At 42.7% G+C, this 15,690-nt stretch overlaps 1 protein-coding gene across 1 annotated transcript; it reads right to left on the bottom strand.

Moving 5' to 3' along the window:
- Positions 1-8,060: 8,060 nt before the first annotated feature.
- Positions 8,061-9,182, bottom strand: LOC120914445 (olfactory receptor 2AP1-like). Its single transcript, XM_040325138.1, has one exon. It carries the CDS (start codon positions 9,180-9,182, stop codon positions 8,217-8,219), a length of 966 nt encoding a protein of 321 aa, XP_040181072.1. The 3' UTR covers positions 8,061-8,216.
- Positions 9,183-15,690: the final 6,508 nt, after the last annotated feature.

Below are 15,690 nucleotides of genomic sequence, written 5' to 3'. Positions count from 1 at the left end.
GCCGGCCGTACTGCGCATGCGCGCACGAATCTGGACCTCACTGCGCATGTGCAGAACTTTGGTCAGCGCAATCAGTGAGATAGGTAAAAGGCCAAGCGTACTTAGTTTGAAGATCGCCCTGTGTCTAAATAGCCCCAGTCAAACAGACTTCAATTGCAAAAGTATTTCCCTGTGTTCCCTTCCTAAAGCAAGTTGCTTCTGCTTTGAACGTTTGTCAGTGTTTGTTGGTAAGATTGTTTTGTGAGAAAAGTGTTTGTGGAGTTGGAGGGTATAGTTGGTGTTTGTTTTTGATAATTTGTTCTTTGTTTTGATTGTTTGCCTGTTTGTTTTTGAAAATCTTTTTGTTTGGGTTTTGTTTATATTTTTTGTTTTCCTTTTTTGCCTGTTTGTTTTCGAATTAATAGTAGCTGTCTGTATATTTTTTATTTTGGCTTGTTTGTATTTTCTTTGTTGTGTGTGTGTATTGGTGTTTGTTTTTTGGGTGAGTTCCCTGTTGCTGGGTGTTGTCTGTCATGGCTCCCAAGCGCAGGAAGCTTAATTTTACCCTGGCAGAGAAGCATATACTTGCTCAGGGCGTCATTAAATTTGGGCGATTTCTCCATGGCCCTGAGAGCCACACCACCACCCCGGCCAGGAGGAAGGAGATCCTTCAAAAGATCACCGATCGGATCAATGTGGCGGGGGGGGGGGGAGACCAGGACCATCGCTGGAGTTCAAAAAAAAATAAATGACTTGAGGAGCGTGTCCCGGAACAAGCTGGCAACGCTGCATGCCCATACCAGGGGCACTGGAGGAGGGGGACCCTGCCCAGTCAGGATGAGTGAGGAGGAATGGGCAGTGGCCCAGTGTTTCCACCCACAGCAGGTGGTGGGCCTGCCTGGCTTTGACAATGATCCTCTTATGAGGACAGGTAATTTTTTTGATTTTCTATCTGGTGATTAGCATGTGTGGGTGGGGGAAGGGAAGATGTGCCAAGTGTATGGATCCAACAACCTGTGATTGTTTTGTGTCCTCCCCAGATGGCCAGGAGGTTGCAGCCCCATCAGCCCAGGAGGTGGCAGCCCCATCAGCCCAGGAGGTGGCAGCCCCATCAGCCCAGGAGGTGGCAGCCCCATCAGCCCAGGAGGTGGCAGCCCCATCAGGTCAGGAGGTTGCAGCCCCATCAGGTCAGGAGGTTGCAGGCCCATCAGGTCAGGAGGTTGCAGGCCCATCAGGGCAGGCTGCTGCACCACCCCCAAGACAGGCTCATGCAGAGTCCCAAGAAGGGCAGGATTCGCCATGGGAGGGGAGTGCCCACAACTCCCCTAATTTGGATGTTGAGTGGGAGGAGGATGAGGGGGAGGAAGATGACAATATTCTGATTGGACAGGAAATAATGATGGGCCAAGATATGACCTTTGAATCATCCCCTGAGGGAACCCCACAGGCGCCCAGAAGTCAGGCCACCATCATGGGTCGCCCCTTCCAACCCTCCTCCAACATGCAGCAGCACCCATGGCTCACTCCAACTCCTCCTCCAAGGCCACCAGCCTCAGGGGCAAGTAGGATGCCGACCCCTGAAAACAGGGGGGGGTTGGTGCGTCTGCCGGTCAGTCTGTTGAGGGACAATGTCCGGCAGACCCGCAGTCTGTCTGCAATACAAAAAACAATGAGCAAGGTGGAGCGCAGCCTGGGTGCAATGAGGGAGTCACTGGGTGACGTGGCCACCAACTCCGTGGGGGTCATCACCTGTTTGTGGGACCTGAGGAACGCCACAACAGGTGTGGCCCAGGAGGTGACTGCCCTCACCCAGGCTGTGCAGGCCAATACCCGGGCTGTGCAGGCCAATACGGCTGACATTACTTCCTGTCTGACAAGGATAGCCGTTGCCTTGGAGGGAAGGCCAGCAGGAGGACAGACACCAGGGGAGGCTGCTTCCTCCCCTGTACAGTCCCCCCGCCCTGAAAATACTCCCTCCCCTGCACAGTCCCCCCCCCCTGAAAATACTCCCTCCCCTGCACAGACCCCCCCCCCGTGAAGATCCCCCAGTCGGCCGTGGCCGTCCCCGTGGCCGTCCCCGTGACCGTGGGCAGCCCAGAAGGAGCACTCGGCAACATCCCTAATTTGCAGGGGTACTTTTTTTTTTTTTTTTTTTTTACACTGTACTTATGATTTGGTTTATGTGTGTGAATGATGTGTGAATGTGGGGGGGTGGCATTCCTGAAAACATAAGGGTGTCACCCTCAGTTTTGGTGGAGTAGGGATCCCCAGGACCAGGGAGAAGTCATCCTAGGTTCCTGAATGGTGTATGAATGCACAGTGACATAATTGGAGCCGTGGCGGGGCGTTACTGCTCCCAAGTACCAAAGGGGGGGGTACTTGGATCTAATCCAATTCGATGTGCATGTGATGTGTCTGTGCTAGGGACCACAGTGACGTGCATTCATGCATTCTCATTGTGAGATAATTAATGTGCGTTTTGTAAATAAAAATAAACATTCTCTTTGGCATATAAGTAATGTGCATTTATTTAGCAAAATAAAGATTTAAATGTCACATAGAGGGTTATTTACTAAAGGCAAATCCACTTTGCACTACAAGTGCATACTACAAGTGCAAAGTGCACTTGAAATTGTACTAAAAGTGCACTTGGAAATGCAGTCACTGTAAATCCAAGGGGGACATGCAAGGAAAATAAAAAACAGCATTTTAGCATGCACATGAATGAATGATAAAATCAGCAGCGCTTCCCCTCATTTCAGATCTACCCCTCCTCAGATTTACAGCGACTGCACTTTCAAGTGCACTTTCAGTGCAATTTTAAGTACACTTTGCACTTGTAGTGCAAAGGTGATGTGCCTTTCGTAAATAACCCCCATAATCTCTGTGATTTGTTCTGGGCAAATCAAAAACAAAAATATAATTAGGATCCATTTACTGGGCAAAGATGCCTTCAGACAGTTGTCTCCTGATTGCCTGGCCCTCAGCAGACCGGGTAGAGGGGTTTGGGGGGGGATTGCCTGGGTGGGGGGTTAGGTCAGGAGATATCTCCACATGCATGCCCCTTCTTAATGCAAAATTGTGCAGTATGCAACATGCCCCAATAATTTTGCATACAAAGTCTGGGGAATACAATAGTGTACCCCCAGTCTTGTCAAGGCATCTGAATCTTGACTTTAGCATGCCAAAAGTCCGCTCTACTATAGCCCGGGTCTGGCTGTGCACCTCATTGAATTTTCGTTCTCCAGGTGTTTGGGGGTTCCTAAAGGGGGTCATCAGGTGGGGTCCCAAGGCATATCCTGAGTCACCTGTAAGGTAAAAGACAGGAGGATATTAGTCATGCATGTGCCCCTTGTGATGTCTGCATCATGGGGGGGGCATACCTGACACCAATGTCACTCACCAATCAGCCAGCTGTCTCCATACACGTTCATCTCAAAGTCTCTGTAGATCTTGGTCTGCCTTAGTATGAAACTATCATGGCACGAGCCGGGAAACTTGGCACAAACGTGCCAGATGAGGCCATGTGCATCTACGATCATCTGGACATTGATCGAATGCCAGCCTTTCCTGTTTCTGAACAGGTGTTCAGTATCATGGGGGGGCTGGAGTGCCACATGGGTGCAGTCAATCGCCCCAATGGTCTTAGGAAAGCCAGCAATATTGTAAAAGTCCGTCATTGCTTGCACACGCTGGTCCTCCTGGGTGGGCATGACAAACTGGTGGCTCATGCGCCGCAGTATGGCAGGGACCACCTGATGTAGACATTTACTCATGGTTGACTGCACCATCCCAGCCACACCTCCAGATGCTCGCTGGAATGAGCCACTCGATAAAAAATGGAGGGTTGCCATAACTTTTTCAAGAGGTGTCAGGGCATGGGAACGTAGGGTTGGGGCGATTAGATCCTCATGAAGGAGTTGGGTGATCTCCAGGATGGCCTCCCTATCAAATCGGTAGTTGCCGATGACCTCATAAGCTGGCATTTGCCAAATATCACGGCGTGGCCGATAAACACGCGCCTGTGCCCTCATCCTCCTCCTCTGTGCCCTCCTCCTCCTTTGTGCCTGTAAGGCAGCAAGTGCCGTTAAAATCATCGCTGGTCCTGGCATTTTTAAACAAAAACCTTCACAACTAGAGCTATAACCTCTAGTCACTTCCTTCAGCAATCCCTTCCACAGCATGTGTAAAATTAGGGCTGGTTTTATAATGTGGAAATTTAGTCAGAAAAACTAACAGGTGCGCACAGGGCGGAAAATACGGCACACACACTTAATTCTGAGAATCGCCCTAACTCCCTCATTTGCATCTTTGCCTATCAAAAACAGCGGCGAGCCTATCGTAATTTGCGCCCGGGAATGCGCAGGTGTAACTAATTTAAGTACGGCTGAAAATACGGAAATCTTTGCTTAAGTCGTTTTGACGATCGCGCGCAAATATACGCGCCGTGTAAAATTAGAAAAATGGAGTTAAGTCTGCGTATCTCTTTTGAGAATTTGGCCCTTTAATTCTTCCCCTCTCCATTGAAAATCTAAAATGAAACGTTTCCTTCTAGAGATACAATCTAACATTAAAGTGGATGTAAACCCGAATAATTTTTTTTTTTTATGTCACAATGTAGAGTATAAGATTTCCTATCATCTGTGCCCAGTCTTGCCACACAGGGTTAATCCATCTCAGCCTCTGAGCAATCCTCTTTTATTGTTCAGTGAATAAAACGGACTTACAGAGAAAAAACCTTAGTCCGTTCCGCCCCCTTGCTGTGAGTGACAGGTTATTTACATATCTCATGCACTAGCCTGAGACAGGCATTTTTTTAAATTCCCACCCCCACTCCTTTTCTGAAGTCATGTGGTTACTTTTCTGGATTTTGACTGGATGTTAGTGATTATAGCAGAATTTAGTGTAAGGAATACACAGGAAAAAATGAATGTTGACAAGGGGTGTGTAGAGGAGGGCGGGAAGTCTACTGACATCACGACTCCACCCACAGGGCTCCAGACAACAGACCCACCCACAGAATCTGCAGTTTTTCAGTTCTTATAACAGACAGAGGGGAGACATTTAACAGGTAAGTGTCCATGCAGGAGGCATGTATATCCTTATAGATCAGCACTATGGCAGTAGTTTAGAAATGATGAGAGTGGGTTTACATCCACTTTAAGAAGAACACATACAGCTTCCAATATCCTTGCATATTTTGGAAGGATGCTCTTTACTCTGTGTTTCCAAACATTTATTTGATGACTAACAACAGTATGTAAGATGTACAATCGTGAAAAATAACTCTGCAAACATCACATTTTTACAAAAAATCTTCTTAACTTGATCACATCAATACCCAATCAATTGCAAGGAAAACAACAAAGCAGCATTTCTGCACACAATCGGATAATGGAAGTCAGTAAAGCTTCACCTCGTTCACTAAGCCCTGGAAAAAAAATTGCTTGCAAAGTGCAACTTCCTTTGTAAAATTAGCAGTCTATTTGCCTTTAGAAAATCAACTCCCATGCATTAGGTGGCACATAAGTAACATTGTCAATAACTGTACCTCCTTTCCATGTTTTTCTTGCACAGAAAGAGCAGAAAAACTCTTAATGTTTTTAGCTAGCTTGTACATTTGTGATTTGATTTTTTTCTATAAATACATATAATAAAATCCTGATGATTTTCTATAAGCTTTTCTGTTCCCAGTTATGCATTTGTAAATAAAATCAAGCTATTGGCATCTTTTTAAGTCATACTGGTAGCTAATAGAACTGATGATTTAAACAGTGTGGCAAAAGGCATATGGAGAAATAATAGGCAATCGGTGGGAGTTTGTAATCGTCAAAAAGTTAGGAACCCCCGCTCTAAACAATGTACAAAGTTAGCTTATAAAGTATTCTGTAGTACAATGTAACCAAATAATTAAAAAAATATATTTATTGGTACTTTGTAAAGTTGAACTCCAGCCATAGAAAAAAACACAAATAAATGCAATATAGTAAACGAGAATCACTAGAAGCCATTGAAGTCCACGTGTTGACAAGAAACATGCTAAAAGGAGGAGAAAAAGAGCGGAGCTGATGCCTCATCACAATGCTGCCACTCCGCAGGCTAGCAATGTGCTCTTGACTAAATTGTTCCACAGCAATAGTGGCGGTCAAGGATCAAGGTATTCTGTTTCATTTAGTACCTTGATGGCACAGAACTACAAGTCCCTTGGAAGGAAAAATTGTTCCCATATACAAATTGAAACTGTAAATTTAAAGCCCCGTTCACACTTGGGTGTAGCAGAAAAACGTACTAAAATACTTATACTAGGATTTAGTACCGTGTTTCCCCGAAAATAAGCCTGGGTCTTATATGAATTTTGGCAACAAAAGACACAGTAGGGCTTATTTTCGGGGTGGGTCTTACCATGTAATGTGCTGTCTAAAGCTGGATACGCACTGATAGAATCAACCCTGTGGGATGAACAAAAATAAACTGACAGTTCTCCATACCAACAGAAGCAATGTTAGTGCGATCTTCCCTGCTGTTCTGTTGAATTCTGACAGAGAAGCTCTCCTATTCCCCCCTTCCCTCACCAGAATTCACAGATCAGCACTGATCAGATGCTGGTTTTCTAGCATGTCCCTTTGACAAAAGCTGGACGTTAGACCGGCTTCTGTCGGATGGAAAGCCATGCACACTGACCGATTTTCGGCCAGTGTGTACCCAGCTTAACACTGTCTATTATTAAAGATGCCTCCTCCTCCTACCTATCTTGTATAAAAAAATATCTGTGTACTAACCTTTTTTTTTAATCTGCTCTGTTCTGGTTACATGATACCACAACTCTGTCTTTCCTGTGTCAAAGAGCAGCTGCTGCAGGGGAGAGGAGGAAGCACTGACAATGACTGGGAAAATGGGATGATGTCATAGCACCCAGAATTCCCAGTGGTTCTCAAGCTCTCCCTGAACTGAAGCTGCAGGATCACATGACCAGACCAGAGCAGATTAAAAATAGGTAAGTATACAGATATTTATTTTATACAGGGTAGGCAGAATAGGTAGTAATCTGCTCTGTTGTTGTTACATGATTCCACAACTCTGTCTTCCCTGTGTCACTAAGCAGCTACTGCAGGGGAGAGAAGGAAGCACTGACAATGGCTGGGAAATGGGAGCCTATGGGTGATGCCATAGCACCCAGAATTCCCAGTGGTTCTCAAGCTCTCCCTGAACTGAAGCTGCAGGATCACATGACCAGACCAGAGCAGATTAAAAATAGGTAAGTATACAGATATTTATTTTATACAGGGTAGGCAGAATAGGTAGTAGAGACCAAAAAATGGGGAAAAGTGCTGTGCCGTAGAAAATTCACAAATGAACATTCCTTGGATGAAAGTTACATACATTTTTATTCCATATAAAGTATGCCTTAAGCGCTGTACATACGACCGGTTTCCTCGGCAGAATCCATCAAGAAACTTGGTGGGAGAGCTTTTTTGCCGAGGAAAACGGTCGTGTGTACGTATTTCATCGAGTAAACTGTCGAAGAACTTGACGAGCAAAAAAGAGAGCAAGTTCTCTTTTTCCTCGACGGGAGTCTGAATTTGCTCGTCGTGTTCCTCATCGGGCTGGTTTTCGACTAGAAACTTGAGCGTCTGTATGCTAAGAAACCCACGCTGGCTCAGAATAAAGTATGAGACGGGAGTAAAAGTAGCATTTGTAATGGAGATAACACATTTTTCAAGCTGTAACAGACTGAAAAGTGCAAATTGTCTCCGACCAAACTTTTACTTAACACGCAAACACATGAGATTAGCAAAACCAGCCCCAAGAGTTGTGCCAGTGGAATTAAACTTCCCCCGCCGTTGTATGTGTTGTATGTCACAGTGTCACAGTGTGTACGCAAAGCAAGCTTGTCGAGTTCCTCGACAAGCCTAACAAGGAACTCGTCGAGAAAAACGATGTGTCTTTTCGGACGAGTTCCTTGGTTGTGTGTACGAGGCCTCACAGTTTCCAGAAAAAAAGTCAACGTTGCCGTACCAAAAACAACAGGATGGATGAATCTGAGTCTGGAGCCCATGAATGACAGGCAATCTTCTGGGTGTGGAGGAAGGAGGAGGGGGAGAAGGAGCATTTAAAAAAATAATAATAATAAAGAATAGTTAAACTTAGGGGTTTCTTCCACTTTAAAAGCTCCTTAATCAGTTTATTTTGTTTTATGGACGCATTAACTATCAATTCTGCTGTTCCTGTTTACGTTATTAGTCTTTAACTGGATTTATTGTAGCTTCATGCAAATGTTTTATTTCTATCCTTTTCACTGCTTTTTTGATGGCATTTTTAACCTCTTGATTCCGTAAGGTGTAGATGAGAGGGTTTAGCAGAGGAGTTACAATTGATGGAAAGATTGAGAATATTTTATTTAAATGTATGAGATCACCTGCATTAGGTCGGATAAACATGAATATAGATGTACTGTAAAACAAAACAACAACAGCAAGATGAGAGGCACATGTAGAAAAAGTCTTGTGTCTACCCTCTGAAGATGGAAACCTCATCAAGGTTCTTATGATAAAGACGTATGACATGATAATAACCAGAAAACAGCCCAAAATTACAAAGCAAGCAGTGGCAAAAAAAAGTTTTTCTACGTTTGATGTCTTTGAACAGGACAGTTTGACCAAGGGTGCAAAATCGCAGTAATAGTGATCGATTTTGTTATGGAAACAAAATGAGAGATTGAAGATTTGCAGACAGATCACAATGATTACAATAAAGCCAAAAACCCAGGAACCCCATAGAAGTTTAAAACAAACATCGGGACTCAAGATTAACAGATATCTCAAAGGGATGCAGACAGCAACATAGCGGTCGTAGGCCATGATAGCAAGAAGAAAATGTTGTATTACACCAAAGGAAAAGTGGAAATAAAACTGGGTCAGGCAACCAACAAAAGATATAGAATCTTCTTTTGTCAGAATAGCCCAGAAAAGCCTAGGAACAGTAACAGATGGATACCAGATCTCTAAAAATGATAATCCACCAATGAAGAAGTACATGGGCTTATGGAGACGAATATCAATTTTAATAAGAATGACGATGAAGATGTTAGCTGAGATAGTAACTATGTATACAGTAAATATAAGAAGGAAAAGAAAAAATCTTGATTCATCTATGACAGAAAAACCCAGGAGAATAAATTCTGTAATATCAGTTCCGTTCTCCATTTCAGCCTGGACCTCCGGTATCTATGTGATACAAACCTCTTCATTACAATTTTAGGTGTTGGGTGATCAATGTAATTTACTGAGGTAGCCAAACTGCATCCTTAATATACTCGTATGTATCTTTACCATTAAAGGAAGAATAATAACACAATATAAAAAACAAAGAATAGATTAGGATGGGTGTGACCAGTGATCGCTTACCAACAGGAAAGGTCTTTTGATGATCTACATTTACTGGCAACTTCCATCTAGAATTCATCTACAAAAAAGTATAGCTTTTAGTTGCTCAGAGTATAAAGGTTATCCTGATAGATAAAAGTGACAATTTGAAATTATTAATACATTTTGGTTGATACATACGGTATGTTTTTTAAAGGGGTTGTAAAAGTTCATTTTTTATTTTCTATATAGGTTCCTTTAAGCTAGAAAAAAAATTGTGGTAGATGGCGCACGATTATCAGAGCATATAATGATGGTCAGTGGTATAATAACACATGGTCCATAGAAAATATACTGAAGGTTTGATCAATAGTTCAATAAAAGTCCAATTAATAGTCCAGAATATATATATATATATATATATATATATATATATATATATATATATATATATATATATATATGTGTGTATATATATATATATATATATATATATATATATATACATATATATATACATGCACTAGCGGCAGCAACCCTGAAGCAGAAGCAAGCCCTGGAAAATATTGTAAAAGGAGAAACGCTGTTTCATCTGATGAAACAGCGGAGGCTGTGAAACGCGTCATCCCATTGGCTTGCCCGGCTCCCCACGTCACTTCCGGTGCAACGACGGCACACTGCATTCCACGCTGACACGTACGCCGTCTCGAGCGGTGCATCTGGCTCCTTGCTTCCCCGTGGCTCCCTGAGGCTCCTGAGATACTGGACCCCCGGTACATCCACCGCTCCAGCTACATCTAGCGCCCCCACGCTCCTGCGAATGTGGATCGGGATCAAGGAACTGCTGACCACCTTATTGACATCGGGCCTGCATCACTATCTACATGCCCATTTTATCTTTCATGCTTGTGAGTAGTCATTTGGCTGTCTGTGATATGTTATTCCCTTAATGAATGTTATGCTTACTGCACTTAGATTGGCGCATCTCTTTCTCCTTTTACAATCCTTTAAGCTAGTGCATTGTTGGTTCACTAGCCTTTTCCTTTGATTTCCCTTCTAAATGTTTTTTTTCTTTGTTTTCTTTGTCTGCATTTCTCACTTCCTGTTCCTCCTCAGTAAGCTGTTCACGCTGACTAACCCCCAGCCAGAACGGCTCGGATGATGGGGGCAAACTTACTGAGGAGAAACAAGAAGTGAGAAATTCAGACAAAGAGAAAAAACATTTAGAAGGGAAATGGAAGGAAAAGATAAGTGAACCAACAATGCACTAGCTTAAAGGAACCTATTTATAAAATAAAAAACAAACCTTTACAACCCCTTTATGTACATTAGTAGTGACTGATATTTAACATATGGAGTGCACTTAAAGGGTCACTAAACAATATTCCTATTTTTTAGAAATAATCCATTCACATCTATTACCTGTATTTAACAAAAACTACATATAATCACATTGTACAAGCTGCCCACTGTTCCCATTTCTGTTACTGCCCCAAATAGATCCTACACAAAATATGTCCTACCTTTAAAAAATGCTAGGCCCCCATGTAAGAAGGTTTGGGACAGGTGAATGGCCACTCAGGATATAAACACTGCATTGTGGAAGGGAAGAGGAAAAGTCACCCGTCAGACCTGAAAGTTCCTGGATGTTAAACCCAGTGACAGTAGAAAATACCGCAACAGGCAACAGTGCTAGTTGTTTCTGTGGATGCTTAGTACTCAGTTAGTGGGGGATGAAATTTTGGTGTTTTTTTTTTTGGTTCAAAAATGTCAGTTAGAAAACTTGTACCAAAGTGTAAAGCCTCGTACACACGACCGGTTTTCCCGGCAAGAAAACTGCTAGGAGAACTTTTCGCTGTGAAAACCGGCGTGTGTATGCTCCCTTGCCGGGAAAACTGCCAAGAACCTGCTCACTATTTTCCCGCCAGGATTCCCACCGTTTTTTTTTCCACCAGATTTTCTACCGTGGAAAACACTGCGGGCCAGTGCTGAGGGAGCATAAGCCCTGTACACACGGCTGGGATTCCCAGCCAAAGCTCTCCCCTTAGTTTTCCCGTTGGGATTCCCGGCGGACTTTATACTGCCGGGAATCCCGGGCTTGTGTACAGGGCTTTAAACCCTGTTCCCAGCACATGTATTCAAGTGTAATTCTTGGAATTATATCATGTCCTTTATATTATCAGATTGCATAGTGTGCAATTGAGGATGTGCTCCGTAAGTACAGTCAGCAACAAAATCCATTTTGTTTGTTTTTTGGCACTAGATGACTGAAGATCCTCTTTATTTAGTGTATTACATCAGAATATTGGGATTGTAATGTGGGTTCCTGCTTTAGCAGCCTGCATGAGGGCCTTCCCTTAATTTGTTAAAGCTGGGATTTTTTTTTATATAATATGAAATGTATTGTAACCCCAATCTATGCCTGTACTGGGTGTTATAAGCTGAAAAAAACGCCACAAAATTATTTACCATATACTTGATACACAAGCTATTTTAAATTGTAATACTATTAAGCAATTTATAGTTCATTCTGAAGCCATTGAGGGTTATTTTCTAAAATTGGAGAGTGCAAAATCTGGTTCCGCTCTGCATAGAAACCAATCACCTTCCAGATTTTATTGCCAAAGCTTAATTAGACAAGCTGAAGTTAGAAGTTGGTTGGTTACCACAGTGTTTCTCAACTCAAGTCCTCAAGGCGCCCCAATAGGTCATGTTTTCAGGCTTACCATTATTTTGCACAGGTGATTTTTTTACTGCCTTAGTAATTACCACAGCCGTTATATCTGAGGGAAATCCTGAAAATATGACCTGTTGTGGTGCCTTAAGGACTGGAGTTGAGAAACACTGGGTTACCATGCACATCTGCAGCAGATTCTGAGTGCACCAGTTTTAGTAAATCTCCCCATTGTGATTTTCTAAAATGACCAAAACAATTAAAATGTCCCTTTGTAATATGGCAGCCTGGGGGTGATCTGTACACTATGGGGTTGATTTACTAAAGGCAAATAGACTGTGCACTTTTGCAAGTGCAGTTGCTACAGAGCTTAGTAAATGAGGTAAAGCTTCTCTTTACAAAGAACACCCAATCACATGCAAGGAAAAAAAAAAAAAAACATCTTTGCTTGCACGTGATTGGATGATGGAAGTCTGCTCATTTACTAAGCTTTGGAGCAACTTCATTTGCAAATGTGCACAGTCTATTTACCCTTAATAAATCAATCCCTATATGTATATGAAATAGTAGTACTCATCCACTCATAAAGGGCTGCATACACTGCAGCTTCCATTACTACAAAAAAATTAGTTTGATCAGTTAGTTAAAAAAAAAGAAGAAACCATTTTCTTTTCTTTATTTTTTATGTTATTTTACTTTTACTTGAATCAACATATTATAAGGGGTGTGAATTGTAATTTTGTGAATCACTATGGGGAGAGAGTGTATTAGGCTTCGTACACACAAAAACCAGCAAGAAGCTTGCTGGGTTTTTTTTTTTGCCGAGGAAACCGGTCGTGTGTACACTTTTCGACGAGAAAATCGTCGAGGATCTCATCGGGCCAAAAAGAAAGCATGTCTTCTTTTTCCTCAACGGGAATGGGAAAATTTGGCTCGCCGAGATCCTCGGCGGCTTCACAAGGAACTTGACGAGCAAAACGATGTGTTTCGCCCGTCGAGTTCCTCGGACGTGTGTACGAGGCTTAAAACGTTTGCCTTTTCCTATTGTTTTAAAAAGCTAATAAAGATTAGAAACAAAAAAAAATTGAATGAAGACTAAAAAAAATGTATACATATTTATTTTTGCCATCTGGTGGGCAGTGAACATTGATTGAATAGAAAATATTATAAATGTTGCCTATTTGTTAACATTCACCCTGTTTGTAAAATGTATGACAAACATTTGCACGTAAACCATTTAAAAACCACAACCAGTATATGCAGCAACTGTGCCACAGTAAGAAAGTTCATTCACCTTTCTTTTATCCGTATTTGGTGCAATCCCAAGCAGAATAAGAACGCAAGTAAAAGGATCAGTAAAAGTGTCCTTCCTGAAGCATGTGCTGTGTATTTTCCATTCTCTCTTCAACACCAATAACATTCAAGCTTCTAAAGTAGGTTAGTATCTGGTCCAGATACATCAGAGAAATGTTGGAGATGCTGAAATGAAACAGGCACACTCTTAAGCCTCGTACACACGACCGAGGAACTCGTCGGAAAAGACACATCGTTTTCCTCGACGAGTTCCTTGTTAGGCTTGTCGAGGAACTCGACAAGCTTGCTTTGCGTACACACGGTCAAGACAAAATCTCCTTGTTCTCAAACACGGTGACGTACAACACATACAATGGCAAGGGAAGTTCGATTCCACTGGCACAACCCTTGGGGCTCCTTTTGCTAATCTCATGTTACTGCGTGTTAAGTAAAAGTTTGGTAAGAGACGATTTGCACTTTTCAGTCTGTTACAGCGTGACAAATGTGTTATCTCCATTACAAATGCTACTTTTACTCCCGTCTCATACTTTATTCTGAGCATAGGCGGGTTTCTTAGCATACACACGCTCGAGTTTCTCGTCGAAAACCAGCCAGACGAGGAACACGATGAGGAAATTGAGACTCCCGTCGAGGAAAAAGAGAACTTGTTCTCCTTTTTTCTCGTCGAGTTCCTCGACAGTTTCCTCAATGAAAAACGGACACACGACCGTTTTCCTCGGCAAAAAAGCTCTCCCACCAAGTTTCTTGATGGATTCTGTCAAGTTTTCCGGTCGTGTGTACGAGGCTTTACACATTTGGTGCTCCTGTCCACTTATTCAGACATTCTGGATGCAAGCACACAACATCACCTCACAAGTGACCACATATTCTCTGGACTACACTCCAGCTCAGCTCATCCTGCACCATTCCTCCACATCAGCTCATTCGTACAGGAAATCTTTAGTTGTACATATGATTAACGCAGCTAAAATTTGTATCCCAGCACATTGGGGCTCCTCCAACTATCCCTGAATGGCTTACCCGTGTGAGAAAAATAGCTGGAATGGAGGAACTAATTCATATAGCACGAGACTTCCCTTCAAAGTTCTCCCAGGCCTGGGCCTGCTGGACCCACTTCTGTACCACAGAGAGATATGCCTCCTTGATGGGTTTAAACCATCCTGAACCCTCCAATAGTCATTGAGATGCCCCAATTGGCAATCTTTTAGGAGAACACTCATCTAATTTGCCACACAGAACCTCCTTCTTTTAATCAAAAGCCGATTCCGGGAGGAGACCCCTCCTAACAGGGAACCTCTCACAAGCCTCTACGTATACGCTGCGCCCTGTGGAGACCGAGGAGGTTACACCCTCAGAGCTCCATCTCCCCCTTCTTTTGCTTTCTATTTATGCCCCCTCTTTCCCGCCTTTCCACCCATTTTTTTTGCTCTGGCCCCACTGGCCCGGGCGATACCATCCCACATACACATCCCCGTTTATACATTAGCCCAGGTGATTGACTGTTACCCCTACTCTCTACACCAGACTGAATGACCAAGACTGTTACCCCATGCAACCTCACCCCAATTTAAGGATCCAACTCTTCCATGCCTACTCAGGTATAGACAGATGTTTATACACGTGTAAACTAAGTGCTACCTCTACAATGAGCCCTACACCTGATAGGCGATGATTTGGGTGACTGCCCTGTCTTTGTATAATTGCAGACCCATAATGAATGTGCTCTTTCATTACTGATTTTTGGTTACATCATCTGCTTTGTTATGTTCTCATGAGTAAGGATATACCTATTCTATATATGTTCATGATGTTCACTCACCTCTTGTTGGTATAAAAAGTGTGTATTTATTCTTTATTCTTAATAAAAATGTCATAGGAAAAAAAAAAGATTCTGGTTGGTAGCAGAGGGATTCGTCTTAGTCTGGTGTTTTATACATCTTACTTTCTGAAGAGAGTTCCAGCATCACCAGCAGGTGTGTTCCAGGATCACAAAATTACAGACAAGTCAAGATGGGGTAGACTGTTGCAATGTAGCAATGTCTGGATAAAATGTAAAAAAAATCTCAGCAGGTAGCCTATACTTCCTGGATTAACTTTAACTTATACTGTAACTAGAGTGTGCCTTTAAGGACTCAGAAAACTGTGGGTTTTATATTATATGAAGTTTTTAAAAATGTAAATCAAGCTCTAAGGTTGTTTTTAGGCAAATCAGAGCAAATTATGAAATCAGAGCACTTGTCAACCTAGGAAGGTGTGATAAAGGAGATTTGTAGAAAATTTCAAGAATTAGAACAATAAGGATAGGAGGTTCATTTTATGTCACATAAACACAGCACATGTACCAGTCAGGAAGAGTGTAAC

This window comes from Rana temporaria, chromosome 9 (assembly GCF_905171775.1).
Source record: "Rana temporaria chromosome 9, aRanTem1.1, whole genome shotgun sequence".
In the NCBI taxonomy this organism is placed as follows: domain Eukaryota; kingdom Metazoa; phylum Chordata; class Amphibia; order Anura; family Ranidae; genus Rana; species Rana temporaria.
The sequence above is the reverse complement of the archived record's forward strand: the minus strand, read 5'-3'. Positions and strand labels throughout refer to the sequence as shown.

Excerpts from the sequence above, each read along its gene's own strand:
- LOC120914445 (XM_040325138.1), bottom strand. The coding sequence starts at position 9,182 with ATGGAGAACGGAACTGATATTACAGAATTTATTCTCCTGGGTTTTTCT.